A 17,733-nucleotide genomic window follows, 5' to 3' on the forward strand; every position below is an offset into this window, starting at 1 on the left:
GTGGGAACTTTATTTCTCCTCATTCTGTGGAAAGGGTGAGAAAGAATATCTTCATTTATACGAAGAATAGTTGCATCTTATTAGGTGGAAACAGAGTTTTTTTTTGTTTTTTTGATAAATAGAAGTTCAAATATATGTAGAAAGATTGTAGCTGAGTAGCCAAAAGGGTACTCTTCCAGCTATTTAGTTATTGTCTCTCAGCTCCAATCCTAGTGTTCCATACTTAGCTTTACAATGCTGAGCCTGAGACTCTGTAAACTACGTTTCTGGCTCCATGTTAAAGTCTGCCAACCGGGAGTGCTAGAGGGAGTCTGAAAGGCTGGAAGATGCAGTTCCTTCCTGCAGTAGTGGCTGAATCCAATTTTCAGTTTTTCAACCTTGTGAAACCAGCTTTATTATACTCTCCTCAGGGACAGACACCAGCATTAGTTTCCAGAGTTCTAAGATAAAATGTCAATCTAGGCCGGGCGCGGTGGCTCAAGCCTGTAATCCCAGCACTGTGGGAGGCCGAGACGGGCGAATCACGAGGTCAGGAGATCGAGACCATCCTGGCTAACACGGTGAAACCCCGTCTCTACTAAAAAATACAAAAAACTAGCCGGGCGAGGTGGCGGGCGCCTATAGTCCCAGCTACTCGGGAGGCTGAGGCAGGAGAATGGCGGAGAAGCTCGGGAGGCGGAGCTTGCAGTGAGCTGAGATCCGGCCACTGCACTCCAGCCCGGGCGACAGAGCAAGACTCCGTCTCAAAAAAAAAAAAAAAAAAATGTCAATCTATAAGTCTAGATTCAGCCAAACTATGATTCAAAGATGAATCATGGCTGGGTGCGGTGGCTCATGCCTGTAATCCCAGCACTTTGGGAGGCTGAGGCAGGCGGATCACGAGGTCAGAAGATCGAGATCATCCTGGCTAACATGGTGAAACCCTGTCTCCACTAAAAATACAAAAAAATTAGCCAGGCTTGGTGGCAGGTGCCTGTAGTTCCAGCTACTCGGGAGGCTGAGGCAGGAGAATGGCGTGAACCTGGGAGTCAGAGCTTGCAGTGAGCCGAGATGGCGCCACTGCACTCCAGCCTGGGCGACAGAGTGAGACTCCATCTCAACAACAACAACAACAACAACAAAAGAATCATTAGTTTCCAGAATTCTAAGATAGAATGACAATCTACAAGTCTAGATTCAGTCAAACTATGATTCAAAGATGAGTGTAAAATAAACATACTTTTAGACAAAGACTGACTTTTGTTGATATCACTAAGAAGGATGAACCCACAAAGGACTAGGAAGGTAAAAGCATCAGTGAGTAAGGAAAGCTTTAAGTGTATTTACATCTTGCAGAAGATTGGCTTTAAGTTACCCTGTTCTTGCTTTTAATATACTCACTTGACAAAACCCCATTGCTGATTAAATGCAAGTCTCTACTACTCTGTGCCTGCAGCCATGTAGCTAACTAGAACTAAAGCGAACTATGCTGACTGTCCTCATTTTACATTGATGATTGTGAACCTCAGGTGGGTCTTTAATGCCCTGGAGCAATCATACTATACTTTGCTGGTTCCTTAATTTTCCTACTCTTCTTTATGACTACTTCACACCTTCCTTCCTCTTTTCAAACCACTGTTTCCTCTTCTTTCACTTGATTACTACTTCATCTCTTTAATCAAAAAAAGAAGCCTTCTCTTACCACCATTTTCACCACTTTACTTATCCCCTTATTCCACTTTGCTCTCTTTTGCAGTGAAACGCCTTAGATATTCACACAGTTTCTAAATCCTATCTTCCCATTCTTTCAGACTCATTCCACTTTAGGCTTCTTTCCATCTCACTACCTGAAGTTTCTCTTTTGGATATCACCAGTGACCTCCGTGTGGCTATGCAATTGTCAATTCTCGGTTCTCATGTTACTTGGCCTATCAGCAGCGTTTGACTATTGATTTGCCTTCTTGTCTGGTAACTGTAGCAGATGCTATAGATGCCCTGCTCATATCCCCTCATATCAATGCATGCTTGTTCACTTTCACTTTCAGTTACTAGTATCCCTTTGTCTGAGGGATTTCTTCAGCTGCCAGAGTCCACTCTGCCTATGCTTAGATGGCTAGAAATGCCAGCAGAGTAATACTGCTTTCCCCTCCCTTAAGCATTTTTTTTTTTTTTCAGAGACACAGTCTCACTCTGTCACCTAGGCTGGAGTGTAGTGGTGCGATATCAGCTCACTGCAAGCTCCACCTCCCAGGTTCACGCCATTCTCCTGCCTCAGCCTCCCAAGTAGCTGGGACTACAGGCACCCACCACAATGCCTGACTAATATTTTTGCATTTTTTTTTTAGTAGAGACGGGGTTTCACCGTGTTAGCCAGGATGGTCTCGATCTCCTGACCTCGTGATCCGCCTGCCTCGGTCTCCCAAAGTGCTGGGATTACAGGCGTAAGCCACTGCACCTGGCCCCTTAAGCTGTTTTTTTTTTTATTTTTTATTTTTTATTATACTTTAAGTTCTAGGGTACATGTGCATAACGTGTAGGTTTGTTACATATGTATACTTATGCCATGTTGGTGTGCTGCACCCATCAACTCGTCAGCACTTAAGCAGTTTTTAACCAATGACTGATATGAGTTGGTGTGAAAATAACCTAGCTCTATTACCCCTCTCTTGAGGCCATGTCATTTACCAGATATTCCCCAGTGCGATTAAGCTCCAGTTACCTGTAATGGTAATTTGTTTGATAAACACTTTATTGGCTGCTTTTATCTATGTCTCACTTCTCTGCTCCCCTGAGCTCACTTCCCAAGCAAACTACCTGTATATGTAATCCTCATTTCAGGGTTTGTTTTCTGGGGGCACCCAACGTAATTTAATCTTCCTCATCTGGTTTTCAGGGCACCTTATTATCTTGGTTTTCCACCTACATCACTGGCTACTCCTCATCTTCTTTGCTTTAGCGCCTCTTAATATTGAAGTACTCCAGGTTTCATTCTTTAGTCCTCTTCTCTTCTTCACTTATACTCACTCCTTGAGTGAATTCATTCAATCTCATGGCTTTAAATACCATCTATATGCCTATGACTTTCAATTTTATATTTTTACCCAAGATATATTTCTTGAATTTGAGTCTGTTTAGTAAGCTTGTACCTGACATCTGCATAGACTTGGAGGTCTATTAGTTATCTCAAAATGTCCCAAATTGGATTCCTAATTTTCTTCCACCCAAACTTGTACTACCGGTAACTTTTTTCATCTCAGTTAATGGCAAGACTATCCTTTTAGTTAGTTGTTCAAGACAAAAATTTTAGAACCATTCTTGACTTCTCCTTTTATCTAGTACTTTGTATCTAATCCTCCAGAAAATTCTTTTGACTCTTTAAAAAATTTGTCCAGAATCCAGCCATTGCCTTCTACTCTGGTTGTGTCACCAGCATCCCTAACATTGATTACTCTAAAGGCCCTCAAAATGGTTTCCCTGCTTCCTCCCCTTCCCTCCCCTCTCCTCCCCTCCCCTCTCCTCCTTCCCCCCTCCCCTCCCATCTCCACTCCCCCTCCCCTCTCCTCCCCTCCCTCTCCCCTCTCCTCCCCTCCCCTCCCCATCCCCTCTCTCCTCCCCTCCCTTCCCCTCCCCATCCCCTCCCCCCATTCCCTCCCCTCCCCTCCCCTCCCCCCTCCTCGCCTCCCAACTTCTCTCCCCCTCCCCCCTCCTCCCCTCCCCTCCCCTCCCTCTCCCCTACCCTCTAGGGGTAATATGATAGGTCAGATCATATTACACCTCGGTTTTAAACCCTACAATAGCTTTCTGTTTATCTCAGAAAATAAGCCCAAGTATTTGCAGGGCTTTCAAAAATAAGTAATGCACCCATTACTTTTCTCTTCTCATCCCCTATTACTTTTTTTTTGAGATGGGGTCTGGCTTTATCACCCAGGCTGGAGTGCAGTGGCCTGATCTCAGCTCACTGCAACCTCTGCCTCCTGGGTTCAAGTGGTTTTCCTGCCTCAGACTCCTGAGTGGCTGGGACTACAGGCATGCACCACCACACCTGGCTAATTTTTGCACTTTTAGTAGAGATGGGGTTTCACCATGTTGGCCAGGCTGGTCTTGAACTCCTGACTTCAGGTGATCTGCCCGCCTTGGCCTCCCAAAGTGCTGGGATTACAGGTGTGAGCCACCGTGTCCAGTCTCCCTATTACTTTTTTACTTAGTTACTCAGCTTCAGCCACACTGACCTTCTTGTTGTTCTTTGAATATACCAGGCATGCTCCTGCCTTTGTCCTTGTCCCCTTTGTCTGCAACACTTTTTGTCTAGAAATCCCCACATATCAAAACCCTCACCTCTTTCAAGTGTTTGCTCAAACATCACCTTCCCAAGAAGGCCTGATTATCTGTTTAAAAACACACCTGCCTCTTTCCCCAACACACCCTGCTCTCCCAATCTCCTTTATCTACTTTTCACTTATTTCCAGAGCATATATCACTTTCTAACATATTATATAATGTACTTATGTTTAATGTTTATTGTTTATTGCTTATTTCCCCTGCTAGAATCTAAGCTCCAGGAGGCAGCGACCTTCGTACTATTTACTGATGTAGCCTATATGCCTAGAACAATGCCTGGCATGTGGTAAATACTCTATAAATAATTGTTAAATAAATGAGTGGAAGAAACATTATTGTGTTAAAATATAGTTCCATATAAAACTTTAAGATCACACAATGTAGTATTTACTGTAACATCTCACTCACCTGTAACATTTTTAACTTCATCCATCATCGTATTCAAATCAGTCTTCCCGTTATCTTTAAGATAAAAAGGCATCAAAAAGATTTATGGAAAAATGATATAAGGTCCTTAAATTCTGAAATAGAAACTCAAAAGTCAATTATTCAAAAACATTTCCCTAGAAGTTCATTTTTCCAAGTCCAATGTTCATGAACTGAATTAATATAGCTACTACTATTTATCCTATAAACAATCAAAATCTACATTTCACAATGCAAGAGTAAAGTTTAAAGCATTCTTCTTTCCTTCAAGACAATCTATTATCTAGTAAGTTAATCTATTCAGGGGTTGGAAATTTGAGAATTAAAAAATTTTGTTTAAAAATGGTATTTCCATTTTTGTCAACGCTGACTTTACCTTTAGGCTTATGATGACTTTGGCACTAAGCTATCCACTAAAAGATTAGAGTGTTGGTATCCATGTCTGGTTGATCGTAGGTTGCCAACATCATAGTATCATGTTGATATATCCAGTTAAAGTCCATTTGTGATGACAAAACTTTTATTTTGCCATGACCATTGACCATTCTCAATTAAAATATATTTTCACAGACCATGTACTTAGTTTCTTTGATCAGTATTTCTCAAATTGAAGTCTGAAGTCACTGGAAGTCAGCAGATAAATTTTAAGCAGTTTGTAAGATTACAAGTTTGAGAGACACTGGATTGGGAGGTTAAGCTAGTAGTTAAGAGATGTTATTACTCTCATAGGCAAGATTCAGTTTGGAACCTTACAGCTGCTGAAGGACACACTCATTTTCTACTTATGACTTGGTCAAGGGTGTCAATTCATCACTGCTCAAATATGTTCACACTGTTGTATTATTTGTAATATTCCTAAGACTGTAAGTTTATCTGAGGACAAGATCCAAGAATCACTTTGCGTTCTTAGTATCACCTAGGCATTAGTGTAATGGTTTGCACAAGATTGATGCTCCATAAACATTTACTAAATTATAGTTATAGCAAAATGCAAACATATTATAATGAATCAGCTTTAAAATTATTATATTCCAGATTCTTAGATACAGAATTTATCTTTGTTTGTTCTTTTAAAATACTTTTAAAATTATGATAATCTTTTTTTTTTTTTCGCACTGTTGCCCGGGCTGGAGTGCAATGGCATGATCTCGGCTCACTGCAACCTCTGCCTTCCAGGTTCAAGTGATTCTCCTGCTTCAGCCTCCTAAGTAGCTGGGATTACAGGTGCCTGCCACCACGCCCAGCTAATTTTTTGCATTTTTAGTAGAGACAGGGTTCCACTATGTTGGCCAGGTTGGTCTCGAACTCCCGACCTCGTGATCCACCCACCTCAGCCTCCCAAAGTGCTGGGATTACAGGTGTGAGCTACCACACCCAGCAATTATGACATTCTTTTACCGGTATTTTTTTTTTTTTTCTTTTTTTGAGACAGGGACTCATTCTGTCACCTAGGCTGGACAATCCACCTGCCTCACTCTCCCAAGTAGCTAGGACTATAGGCACATACCACCATCCCTGGAGAGAGATATATATATATATTTTAGATAGAGTCTCACTCTGTTGCCCAGGCTAGAGTGCAGTGGCATGATCTTGGCTCACTGCAACCTCCACCTCCTGGGTTCAAGCAATTCTCCTGCCTCAGACTCCTGCGTAGCTGGGATTATGGGTATGTACCACCATGTACAGTTAATTTTTGTAATTTTAGTAGAGTTGGGGTTTCACTGTGTTGCCCAGGTTGGTCTTGAACTCCTGGCCTCATGAGATCCACCTGCCTTGGCCTCCCAAAGTGCTGGGATTACACGTGTGAGCCATTGCATCTGGCCGTTCCCAGATAATTAAAAGAAATAATTTTTAGAAATGAGGTTTTGCTATGTTGCCCAGGCTGGTTTTGAACTTCTAGTCTCAAGAGATCCTCTCGCCTCAGCCTGCCAAAGTGCTGGGATTACAGAGGTGAGCCACTGCGTCTAGACTGGTATTATTTTATAGTTTTATAACACCTTATTATTAGTAGTAATATGGTTACCATTATAACTTTTAAATAGGACAAGGAAGAACTTCTTTTGGATAAAAGTTTGCCTGAAAATAACATGTCACCACACTCTTCCCTTTCTATGTCTCCAATTAGCTCCACTGAGGCCCATTAGGTTCTGAAACAATATTCTATCCTATCTCAGATGGTTAAACAGAGGTACAAGGTATTCTACAGGAATTATATTAAGGGCCTCACACTTTAAATCACTGTGCTGGTGATGTTCCAAGATACTAGGACAACAGGGAAACCACAAGTATCTACATTTTTTTTTTTTTTGAGACGGAGTCTCGCTCTGCCGCCCAGGCTGGAGTGCAGTGGCCGGATCTCAGCTCACTGCAAGCTTCGCGTCCCGGGTTCACGCCATTCTCCTGCCTCAGCCTCCCGAGTAGCTGGGACTATAGGCGCCTGCCACCTCGCCCGGCTAATTTTTTTGTATTTTTTAGTAGAGACGGGGTTTCACCGTGTTAGCCAGGATGGTGTCGATCTCCTGACCTCGTGATCCGCCCGTCTCGGCCTCCCAAAGTGCTGGGATTACAGGCTTGAGCCACCGCGCCCGGCCAAGTATCTACATTTATTGCATTGGTAGATTGAAAGAGCTATAGAAGGGATTTAAAAACAAAAGAAAAAGTCATGTTTTGAAAACTGCTTACTTATTAAGGCAAAGGTACCAAGGACCTAGAACAGTGCCTGATGCATCACAGTCTTTGAAGTTGATAGAATGGAAGAATGAAAGGTACTACTGATTTAGAAAAGCACATACAGTATTCACTGACTTGGATTAATTATATATTTTTATGATTTCCTTTCTGGAGCAGTAGTCCCCCAAAATTTCCTGGTGAATTTTTCTCAGTTCCACTAGCATAAGACCATCTAAAATATGCCAAATTTAATTAATTTCATTTGTAACATTACTATATACCTTTTAAAATTCAATAATTCTATTAGCTCATGGAAGTATAGCATTGTGGTTAAGAGACAGTTTCTGGAGCCAGATTGCCTAGGTTCTTTTCCTGGTTCCATCATTTACTAGCTCTCTGCCTTTGGGCAAGTGACTTGACTTTTTCGTGCCTTAGTTTCCTTATATGTAGAATTGGGATAAAAACAGAACCTACCTTTTAGGGTTGTTTGCAAGATTAAATAAGTTGATAAATGAAAGTGCTTAGAAGAGTGCCTTGCATGTGTCAGAACTACACAGTGCTGGTCATTGCTATTTAACGCTGGATTACCAGTAAGGATTAAAAGATTAATGTCCTGTGTATTCTTGTTAAATGTTGGTATTTCCTGTGGTGTTACATACTGAGTTGACACTTGCCATTTATGTTGGCAGTATTCTTGGTGATTCTTCCCAAGCGGTAGCCATTGGGTTCAGTTTGGTAATTATGGGGAGTAAGGTCTTACTCTTTCATTTCTTTTCATATATACCCTATCTTCAATCATTCTAGCCCCTTCAATTATTCCAGCCCCACTACTAGCTTCATGTTCAAAGGTTTACTCAGGGGCATACTGATATTCAAAACTCTTACCATCAACTGGTAGGTAGTCCTTCAGTGTCTGGATTTCTTTCTCCTTGAGATCAATTCCCATGCTTTTCATGAAAATTTCCATCTTATCTGAAGACACTTTTGTTCCTTAAGAAATAAGGGGATGAACACAAGAAAATTTGTAATGATATAAAGAGCGGGTAATTCTAGCTCACACCTAGGCATCAATTCTATATGCAGAAAGAAGGGCAAAGAACAATTAAACTATTCAAGTAAACATGGTTTTTAGTATGTAAGTCAGGAATTTCTAAACCCTGAGTTGTGGGATTCTGTTACTGCTTTTAGGAGAGCTAAGATCAAAATCAGCCTTTATAAATGTGTCTGCATAATAGGATCTGAAACTTGCTAAAATAATGGAGAAAAATAAATAACTAAATAAAGTCCATGAGTTTACTCCATCATAGTCCTCTGGAAATATTTTTAAAATTTTTATATTTTTAATTGACAAATAATTGTATATTTTAAAGGGTATGATGTGATGTTTTGATACATGTAAAAATTGTGGAATAATCAAATCAGTGTAATTAGCATATCTATCACCTCAAATATTAACCATTTATTTGTGGCGAGAATATTCAAAACGCATTCTTGTAGCTTGAAACACACAATACATTATTATTAATTATAGCCATCTTGTTTGGCAATAGAACACCAGAACCTATTCCTCCAACCTATGACTTTATATCTGTTGACCAATATCTTCTGGGACACTTCTTCTGTTCATTTTATTCTTTATTTTTTATTTTAAGTTCTGGGATACATGTGCAGAACGTGCAGGTTTGTTACATAGGTATACATGTGCCATGGTGGTTTGCTGCACCTATCAACCCGTCATCTAGGTTTTAAGCCCCACATGCATTAGGTATTTGTCCTAATGCTCTCCCTCTCCTTGCCCCTCACCCCTTGACAGGCCCTGGTATGTGATGTTCCCCTCCCTGTGTCCAAGTGTTGTCATTGTTCAACTCCCACCTATGAGGGAGAACATGGGGTGTTTGGTTTTATGTTCCTCTGTTAGTTTGCTGAGAATGATGGCTTCCAGCTTCATCCATGTGCCTGCAAAGGACATGAACTCATTCCTTTTTATGGCTGCACAGTATTCCATGGTGCTACATTTTCTTTGTCCAGTCTATCATTGATGGGTACTTGGGTAAATAACTTCTTTATTTAGGAGCAGGTTGTTCAATTTCCATGTAGTTGTGTGGTTTTGAGTGAGTTTTAAAATCCTGAGTTCTAATTTGATTGCACTGTAGTCTGAGAGACAGTTTGTCATGATTTCTGTTCGTTTGCATTTGCTGAGGAGTGTTTTAGTTTCAATTATGTGGTTGATTTTAGAATAAGTGCTATCTGGCACTGATAAGAATGTATATTGTTGATTTGGGGTGGAGTATTCTGTAGATGGCTTTTAGGTTCACTTGGTCTAGAGCTGAGTTCAAGTCCTGAATACCCTTGTTAATTTTTTGTCTCATTGATCTGTCTAATATTGACAGTGGGGTGCTAAAGTCTCTCACAATTATTGTGTAAGAGTCTAAGTCTCTTTATAGGTCTCTAAGAACTCGTTTTATGAATCTGGGTGCTCCTGTATTGGGTGCATATATATTTAGGATAGTTAGCTCTTCTTGTTGCACTGATCCCTTTACCATTATGTATTAGCCTTGTCCTTTTTGATCTTTGTTGGTTTAAAGTCTGTCTTATCAGAGACTAGGATTGCAACCGCTGCTTTTTTTTTTTTTTTTTGGCTTTCCATTTGCTTGGTAAATATTCCTCCATCCCTTTATTTTGAGCCTATGTGTGTCTTTGCATGTGAGATGGATCTCCTGAATACAGCACACTGATGGGTCTTGACTCTTTATCCAATTTGCCAATCTGTGTCTTTTCATTGGGGCATTTAGCCCATTTACATTTAAGGTTAATATTGTTATGTTTGAATTTGATCCTGTCATCATGATGCTAGCTATTCAATTTGCACATTAGTTGATGCAGTTTCTTCACAGTGTCATTGGTCTTTATATTTTGGTATGTTTTTGCAGTGGCTGGTACCAGTTTTTCCTTTCCATATTTAGTGCTTTCTTCAGGAGCTCTTGTAAGGGAGGCCTGGTGAGGAAGCAGAGCCCTCAGCATCTGCTTGTCTGGAAAGGATTTTATTTCTCCTTCACTTTATGAAGCTTAGTTTGGCTGGATATGAAATTCTGGGTTGAAAATTCTTTTCTTTGAGAATGTTGAATATTGGCCCCCACTCTCTTCTGGCTTGTAGGGTTTCTGCAGAGAGATCCACTGTTAGTCTGATGGGCTTCCCTTTGTAGGTAACCTGACTATTTTCTATGGCTGTCCTTAACATTTTTTCCTTCATTTCAACCTTGGAGAATCTGATGATTATGTGTCGTTGGGTTGCTCTTCTCGAGGAGTATCTTAGTGGTGTTCTGTGTATTTCCTGAATTTGAATGTTGACCTGTCTTGCTAGGTTGGGGAAGTTCTCCTGGATAATTTCCTGAAGTGTGTTTTCCAGCTTGTTTCCATTCTCTCCATCACTTTCAGGTACATGAATCAATCATAGGTTTGGTCTTTTCATATAGTCCCATATTGCTTGGAGGGTGTGTTCATTCCTTTTAATTATTTTTTTCTCTAATCTTGTCTTCATGCCTTATTTCAGTGAGTTGATCTTCAATCTCTGATACGCTTTCTTCCACTTGATCAATTCAGCTATTGATACTTGTGTATGCTTCACGAAGTTCTTGGGCTGTGTTTTCCAGTTCCATCAGGTAATTTATGTTCCTCTCTAAACTTGTTATTCTAGTTACCAGTTCCTGTAACCTTCTTTCAAGGTTCTTTGCTTCCTTGCATTGGGTTAGAACATGCTCCTTTAGCTCAGAGGAGTTTGCTATTATCCACTTCCTGAAGCCTACTTCTGTCAATTTGTCAATCTCATTCTCCATCCAGTTTTGTGACCTTAATGGAGAGGAATTGCGATCATTTGGAGGAGAAGAGGCATCCTGATTTTTGGAATTTTCAGCATTTTTGTGCTGGTTTTTCCTCATCTTTGTGGATTTATCTACCTTTGATCTTTGAGGCTGATGACCTTTGGATAGGGTTTTTGTGAGGGGGTCCTTCATGTTGATGTTGATATTGTTGCTTTCTGTTTGTTAGTTTTTCTTCTAAAAGTCAGGCCCCTCTTCTGCAGGTCTGCTGAAGTTTGTTGGAGGTCCACTCCAGACCCTGTTTGCCTGGGTATCACCAGTGGAGACTGCAGAACAGCAAAGATTGCTCCCTGCTCCTTCCTCTGGAAGCTTTGTCCCAGAGGGGCACTGGCCTGGAGCTCTCTTGTATGAGATATCTGTCGACCCCTGTTGGGCAATTTCTCCCAGTCAGGAGGCACATTAGTGAAGGACCCACCTGAGGAGGCAGTCTGTCCATTAGCAGAGCTAGTGTGCAGTGCTAGGAGAATCCTTCTTGTCAGGATCAGCTGCTCTCTTCAGAGACAGCAGGCAGGAACGATTCAATCTGCTGAAGCTGCGGCCCACAGCCACCCCTTCCCCCAGGTGCTTTGCCCCAGGGAGATGGGGATTTTGTCTGTAGGCCCCTAACTGGGGCTGTTACCCTTCCTTCAGAGATGCCCTGCCCAGTGAGGAGGCATCTAGAGAAGCAGTCTGGCCATAGCTGCTTTGCTGTGCCCACCCCAGACCTCCCAGATTCTTTAGCACTGTCAGGGGAAAACTACCTACTAAAGCCTCAGTAATGGCAGATGCCCCTCCCCCTACCAAGCTTGATCATCTCAGTTTGACTTCAGACTGCTGTGCTGGCAGTGAGAATTTCAAGCCAGTGGTTCTTAGCTTGCTGGGCTCCACGGGATGGGGACCTGCTGAGCGAGACCACTTGGCTCCCTGGCTTCAGCCCGCTTTCTAGAGGAGTGAATGATTCTGTCTCACTGGGGTTCCAGGCACTATTGGGGTTCAAAAATATACTCCTGCAGCTAGCTGTGTCTGCCCAAATAGCTGCCCAGTTTTGTGCTTGAAACCCAGGGCCCTGGTGGTGTAGGCACATGAGGGAATCTCCTGATCTGCAGATTGCAAAAACTGTGGGAAAAGTATAGTAACCCAGCGGGGTAGCACAGTTCCTCACGGCTTCCCTTGGATGTGGGGAGGGAGGTCCCTGGCTCCTTGCACTTCCTGGGTGAAGCAATGCCCTACCCTGCTTCTGCTTGCCCTCCATGGGTTGGACCCACTGCCCAACCAGTCCCAATGAGATGAACTGGGTACCTCAATTGGAAAAGGAGAAATCACCCACCTTCTGTGATGGTCTTGCTGGACCTATAGACCAGAGCTCTTCCTATTGGGCCATCTTGGTCCTTCCTCCTCAAAACTTTTTAATAACGTGTTTCTAGGTACTAGCTCTAGAAATCCAAGATCAATATGACAGAAAAAGGGCCTAGTGATCTGAATGCTAAAACAGTGTTTTTTTCTTGGTGATTCTGATGCACAACTTTATTTGGGAGCCACTGTTTTTGAGTCTACTGTAGTTAAACCATTTTAGTGATTGCAGTGTGCTTAAAGCATATAAGGATAAACAACGAATTAATAAACAGTTGGGACAGTAGGATTAATAATCTGAAAATTGTGAAATAGGAAGGGTTTTTGAAAACAACAGTAAAGCTTGAGGACCTCAGTTTTACCTGCCTTTTTATCTTACTTCTCACTCACCTTCAAGACCTCTCAATTCTTTCATCAATCTGTTCACATATACCTTTCCTTTGGCTGTAAGACAGAGAAAAATTCAAGTCTCAGGTAGCAATGTAGATATTTAAAAAATAGCACAAAACATACATAATTTCAGAATGTAGATTTTAAAATATTTTATTCCAGAAATTTATACTTTTTCATTTTCAAGAATAAAACTCAGGAATGGAAACAGTTCTCAATTTGATGAAATCATTTTGTTGGAGGCACATGGAACATTCCTTACATAGGGAGTATTAGTCACAAAAGTTCATATGCTCGGCCTTCTTCAAAGAATCCTATGATTTTGTTGTTGTTGAAACAGGGTTTTGTTCTGTCTCCCAGGCTGGAGTGCAGTGACAGGATCTCAGCTCACTATAGACTCCACCTCCTGGGCTCAAGTGATTCTCCCACATCAGCCTTCCAAGTAGCTGGGGCTACAGGTACGTGCAGCCATGCCTGGCTACTTTTTAAACTTTTTTTTTTTGTAAAGATGGGGTCTCACTATGTTTCCCAGGTTGGTCTTGAACTCTTGAACTTAAGCGATCCTCTCACCTCAGCCTCCCAAAGTGCTGGGTGTGAGTCACTGCACCTGGCTTTACTACGATTTTTAAAATTTAAATTTAAATTTAAACTTTTTGAGACAGGGACTTGCCCTGTCATTCAGGCTGGAATGCAGTGGCGTGATCACTGCTCAAAGCAGCCTTGACCTCCTGGGCTCCAGCAATCCTCCCACCTCAGCCTCCTGAGTAGCTAGGACCACAAGCATGTGCCGCCACGCCTGGTTGTGTGATATTTTTAATGCTTACCATCAATTGGAAGATTATTCAGCAGTTGCATGCCTTTATCTTCTGTGAGATTTATCCCTATATTTTCCAGAAAATTTTCCAGGTTCCTAGTATCAACCTTCTCACCTTTAAAAAGTAAAAAGTGAAAGTGGTTTAAAGTTTGAAGAATGATGATTCTATATTAAGAAAAATGTTCATGTGGCATCATTTGCTGATTAAACATTAATGAAATAAATCTGGCAATAATGCCAGCTATTGCTCAGACATAATCTTAGAGCTGTTTTCTAAAACAATGATGGTGAAAATTAGGCTGTAAGCCGTTAGATAAAAACATTCACCAGTAAATAGGTAGAGTGAGAGAATGTATCAGAAAGGGAAACACTGCATTTAAAATAGAATTTTGTGCAAACATTGGAATCTCGATTGTGCAAAATTTTCTTAATTGCATGTTTTGGCACCATACAGGGCCTTTCTCTAGGGGCTTCTATCTTAACCTGGTCTGGCTCTCTGCCATGCCTCAGGGATTTGGTGAGTCTGCTTTCCTCTTCTTGGTAGCTGTAACGCACAGCGAATTTCTTGTGCTTCCTTCCTTAAGGGTGGCTAGGAAGTCAGATGCAACCTCTCAAGCTCACTTCTTTTTGTGTGCCTCAGGAACACTAGCATGTAGAGATTTTTTATTCTTAGAACTTTAATGTAAAGTGCTAGAGGGAAACAGACAGGTGAAAACCAAACTATCACAAGCATGAATAAGACACAAAGCTAACAAATTTCTTCGGTAACAAACTTAGTTTTAGTTCCTGGTTATGAGAGTGGAAATCACGTTATCCTTGCCCCTGCAACCATCTCCCAGTCTGCTCTTAGGATGACTGTGTACAATTTTCCTTCACCACGGCTCTTTTCTCTGGCTCTTTTCATGGCTCTTTTCTCTGCTTGAAGATGCAATTTCTTTATTTATTGTTTGAACATAACCTCAAGGTTTTATTGTTTTCTTAATAAAACCAAAGATGAAGCTCAGAATTGAATCACTTGGCCCTTTCTTGTTTTAGCTCCTTTCAGTTCTCTTTAATAGCCAGCATTCGCTGAGATCTGCAGTTGGGCTCAACACACTCTTGCCTCAGCACAATCTTCTTTGTGGTTTTAGGCTTTTCTGGAAAATCGGCTTAGTCTACCCATCATAGCCACTCTGCTTCCTGTCATAACACTGCTTTCCCTGGGCATACAGAGAATCCTTGCCCTTCTTGCACTGTGTCACTTTGTGGGGTTGGAACTTGCCATACTTCCTACAGAAAGTCCAGTGGGTTTTATGAATGTTCATCATGTTTACAGTAGCTCTCTTGGCAGGGAACAAAAGCTAAAGATGCACTTAAGGCAGACAAATCAGATGTCCCAATACTTTCCAATTCCAGCAAAAGAAAATTCTTGCTTTTAGTCCTCTGGCACCACAATGCAGTTTTTCCACTGAGAGGGGAATGTCTTGAGAATTAGCCAGTCATCTGCACAAGTGCCTAGGAGGAAATGTGCACAAGGGTTGTTTTCCCCAAGATGCTTCGGAACTCTCTTGTGAAGACTTGGACCACTGGGGCTTCTAATATCCCCCTGTCACCAGCCAAAAGAATGACTCTTCAGATACAAAAGAGCAAGCTCCCAGTCTGCTAACTTGATCAGGGTTTTGACAAGACATGGGAGCTTCTGCCTCAAGAGCATGGTCTAACCATACCTTTTATCCATATTGCTCTCATTTTTTGGAATGAAAACCCCTTCAAATTTTTTTCCCTCTCTAGTCTATTATTTTATTACCTTGACATTTTTCTTTCTGTTGCTAGCTTCTTTTCAACCCTTCTCATACTGCACTCTGAAATTAATATTTCAGTTAATATGAATTTCTCTGTATCTTTAGTCTCTTTACAGACTTTTAACTGTCCTTTTTAACTGAACTTTGCCTCTTCCTAATATAATTTTCTATTACTTGCTTTTATTTTTGAGATAAGACTGCTCATTTTTCTTTCTCTCTCCTTCCTTTCTTTCTTTCCTTCCTTCCTTCCTTCCTTCGTTCCCTCCCTCCATCCTTTCCTCCCTTCCTCCCTTCCTCCCTTCATCCCTTCCTTCCTTCCTAGATGGAGTCTTGTTCTGTCACCAAGACTGCTCATTTTTCTATGTCCTAATTGTCTCACAGCTTGGCATTCTCCTATGTTGCAACCGCTGCTTTCCAACCAAATCCAAATCTCTTCTCTTTTGAGATTTATGGAATTTGGCTTTCTTTTTATTTCTACCCACTGGCTTCTTGGTCACTTCAGGAGCTTGTCCTATGACCCATAGTCTTCTCCTGCATCCAAAACTCCTAGCATCATTGTAAGGAATTCCAGCCTTTATATGGATAACTCATTCAATGACTTGGCCTCCAAATCTCTCGACCTTCTTATCCTCAATGACTATCTCTTATTTTTACTGCCACCCACTGGCTTCTTGGTCACTTTAGGAGCTTGTCCCATGACCCATAGTCGTCTTCTTCCTCCAATACTCCTGGCATCATTATAAGGAATTCCAGCCTTCATTCAGATAACTCATTCAATGACTGGCCTCCAAATTTCTTGATCTTCTTATCTTCAATGACTATCTCTTAAATTCTACATCAGTTAACTCTCAATGAGACATTCTGGACTTTGTCATCACCTAGAAATGCTTTACCTCTAAAACTTTAAATTCTAACGTGCTGACTTCTGGCCAATACCTTGTAATTCTTCCATTTATTTTACTTCCTTTCTCATACCACACCTGTTATATCTTTATAGAGAATTTCATTCCCCTTCTCTCACTTTTCTCTAAGTTCACAACCTCACTTCTTTCTGCATCCATACTAGAACACTTAATCATTTTCTTGGACTACACGGTTAAGTCCCTATGCTTTCATTCTTCTGGTACATGAGCCTTAGCATCTCCCAATTTGGTCCAACTGAAGAATATCATATAATCATATGAAAGGTTGCCATTATGTTTTAATGCTATTTAACTATAGTTACCTCTTGGCACTTCTCAGCAATACCTTCATGTATTCCTTATTAACTTTAGTTTATGTTTTCTATCAAAGTTATACAAAATCAAATTAGTATAGCTTTTATGGAAAACGGTATGGAGATTTCTCAGGGAACTAAAACATGGAGCTGCCATTTGATCCAGCAGTTCCACTACTGGGTATATACCCAACGGGAAATAAATCATTATATTAAAAAGATATCTGCACTCTTACGCTTATTGCAGCACTATAGCAGAGATGTGGAATCAATCTAACTGTCCATCAATGGATAGAGAGGACAGAGTATGTATATACCAAGGAATACTACTCAGACACCAAAACAATGATATGATGTCTTTTGCAGCAACATGGATGGAACTGGAGGCCACTATCCTCAGCAAAATAACTCTGAAACACAGGGTTAAGTACCACATGCTCTCACTTGTAACTGGGAGCTAAACAATTTGTACACATGGACATACAGAGTGGAATAATGGACATTAAAGACTACAAAAGGTGGGAGGGTGCAGGGGTGAGGGTTGAAAAATTACCTATCGGGTACAATATTCACTGTTTGAGTGATGGGTACACTAAAAGTCCAGACTTCACAACGATGCAATATATACATGTAAGAAATCTGCCCCGGTATCCCCTACATATACAAAACTAAAAACAAAAACAAGAAAAAAAGTTATGTAAAATCATCAATACTCTTCTTGAAATTCCCTACCCCACCATTGTGTCCTTCCTGCTAGTAGATGATCCTGTTTTCTACTTTACAAAGAAAATTGAAGCTTTTAGGTAAACTCCTTTGAATTTTACTCCCACATCTACCTAGATTCTCTATATGTTTGTCCTTCCTGACTTAAAGTCTCCTTGTCTTGGAAAAAGAGGTGGCTTCAGATTCTTTTTT

General features: G+C 41.0%; 1 protein-coding gene across 1 annotated transcript in view; it reads right to left on the minus strand.

The window, feature by feature from the left end:
- The window catches only part of EFCAB3 (EF-hand calcium binding domain 3), a 169,101-nt gene that overhangs the window by 108,860 nt on the left and 42,508 nt on the right, over nt 1-17,733 (minus strand). The window contains exons 21-24 of the mRNA XM_033184090.1: nt 13,832-13,936; nt 13,008-13,061; nt 8,299-8,403; nt 4,726-4,779 (exon numbers count right to left, since the gene is read on the minus strand). Coding sequence (XP_033039981.1) covers nt 4,726-4,779; nt 8,299-8,403; nt 13,008-13,061; nt 13,832-13,936 — 318 coding nt within the window. The remainder of the gene's footprint in view (nt 1-4,725; nt 4,780-8,298; nt 8,404-13,007; nt 13,062-13,831; nt 13,937-17,733) is intronic.

Source organism: Trachypithecus francoisi, unplaced genomic scaffold (genome assembly GCF_009764315.1).
Source record: "Trachypithecus francoisi isolate TF-2019V2 unplaced genomic scaffold, Tfra_2.0 Lachesis_group20, whole genome shotgun sequence".
Taxonomy (NCBI): Eukaryota; Metazoa; Chordata; class Mammalia; order Primates; family Cercopithecidae; genus Trachypithecus; species Trachypithecus francoisi.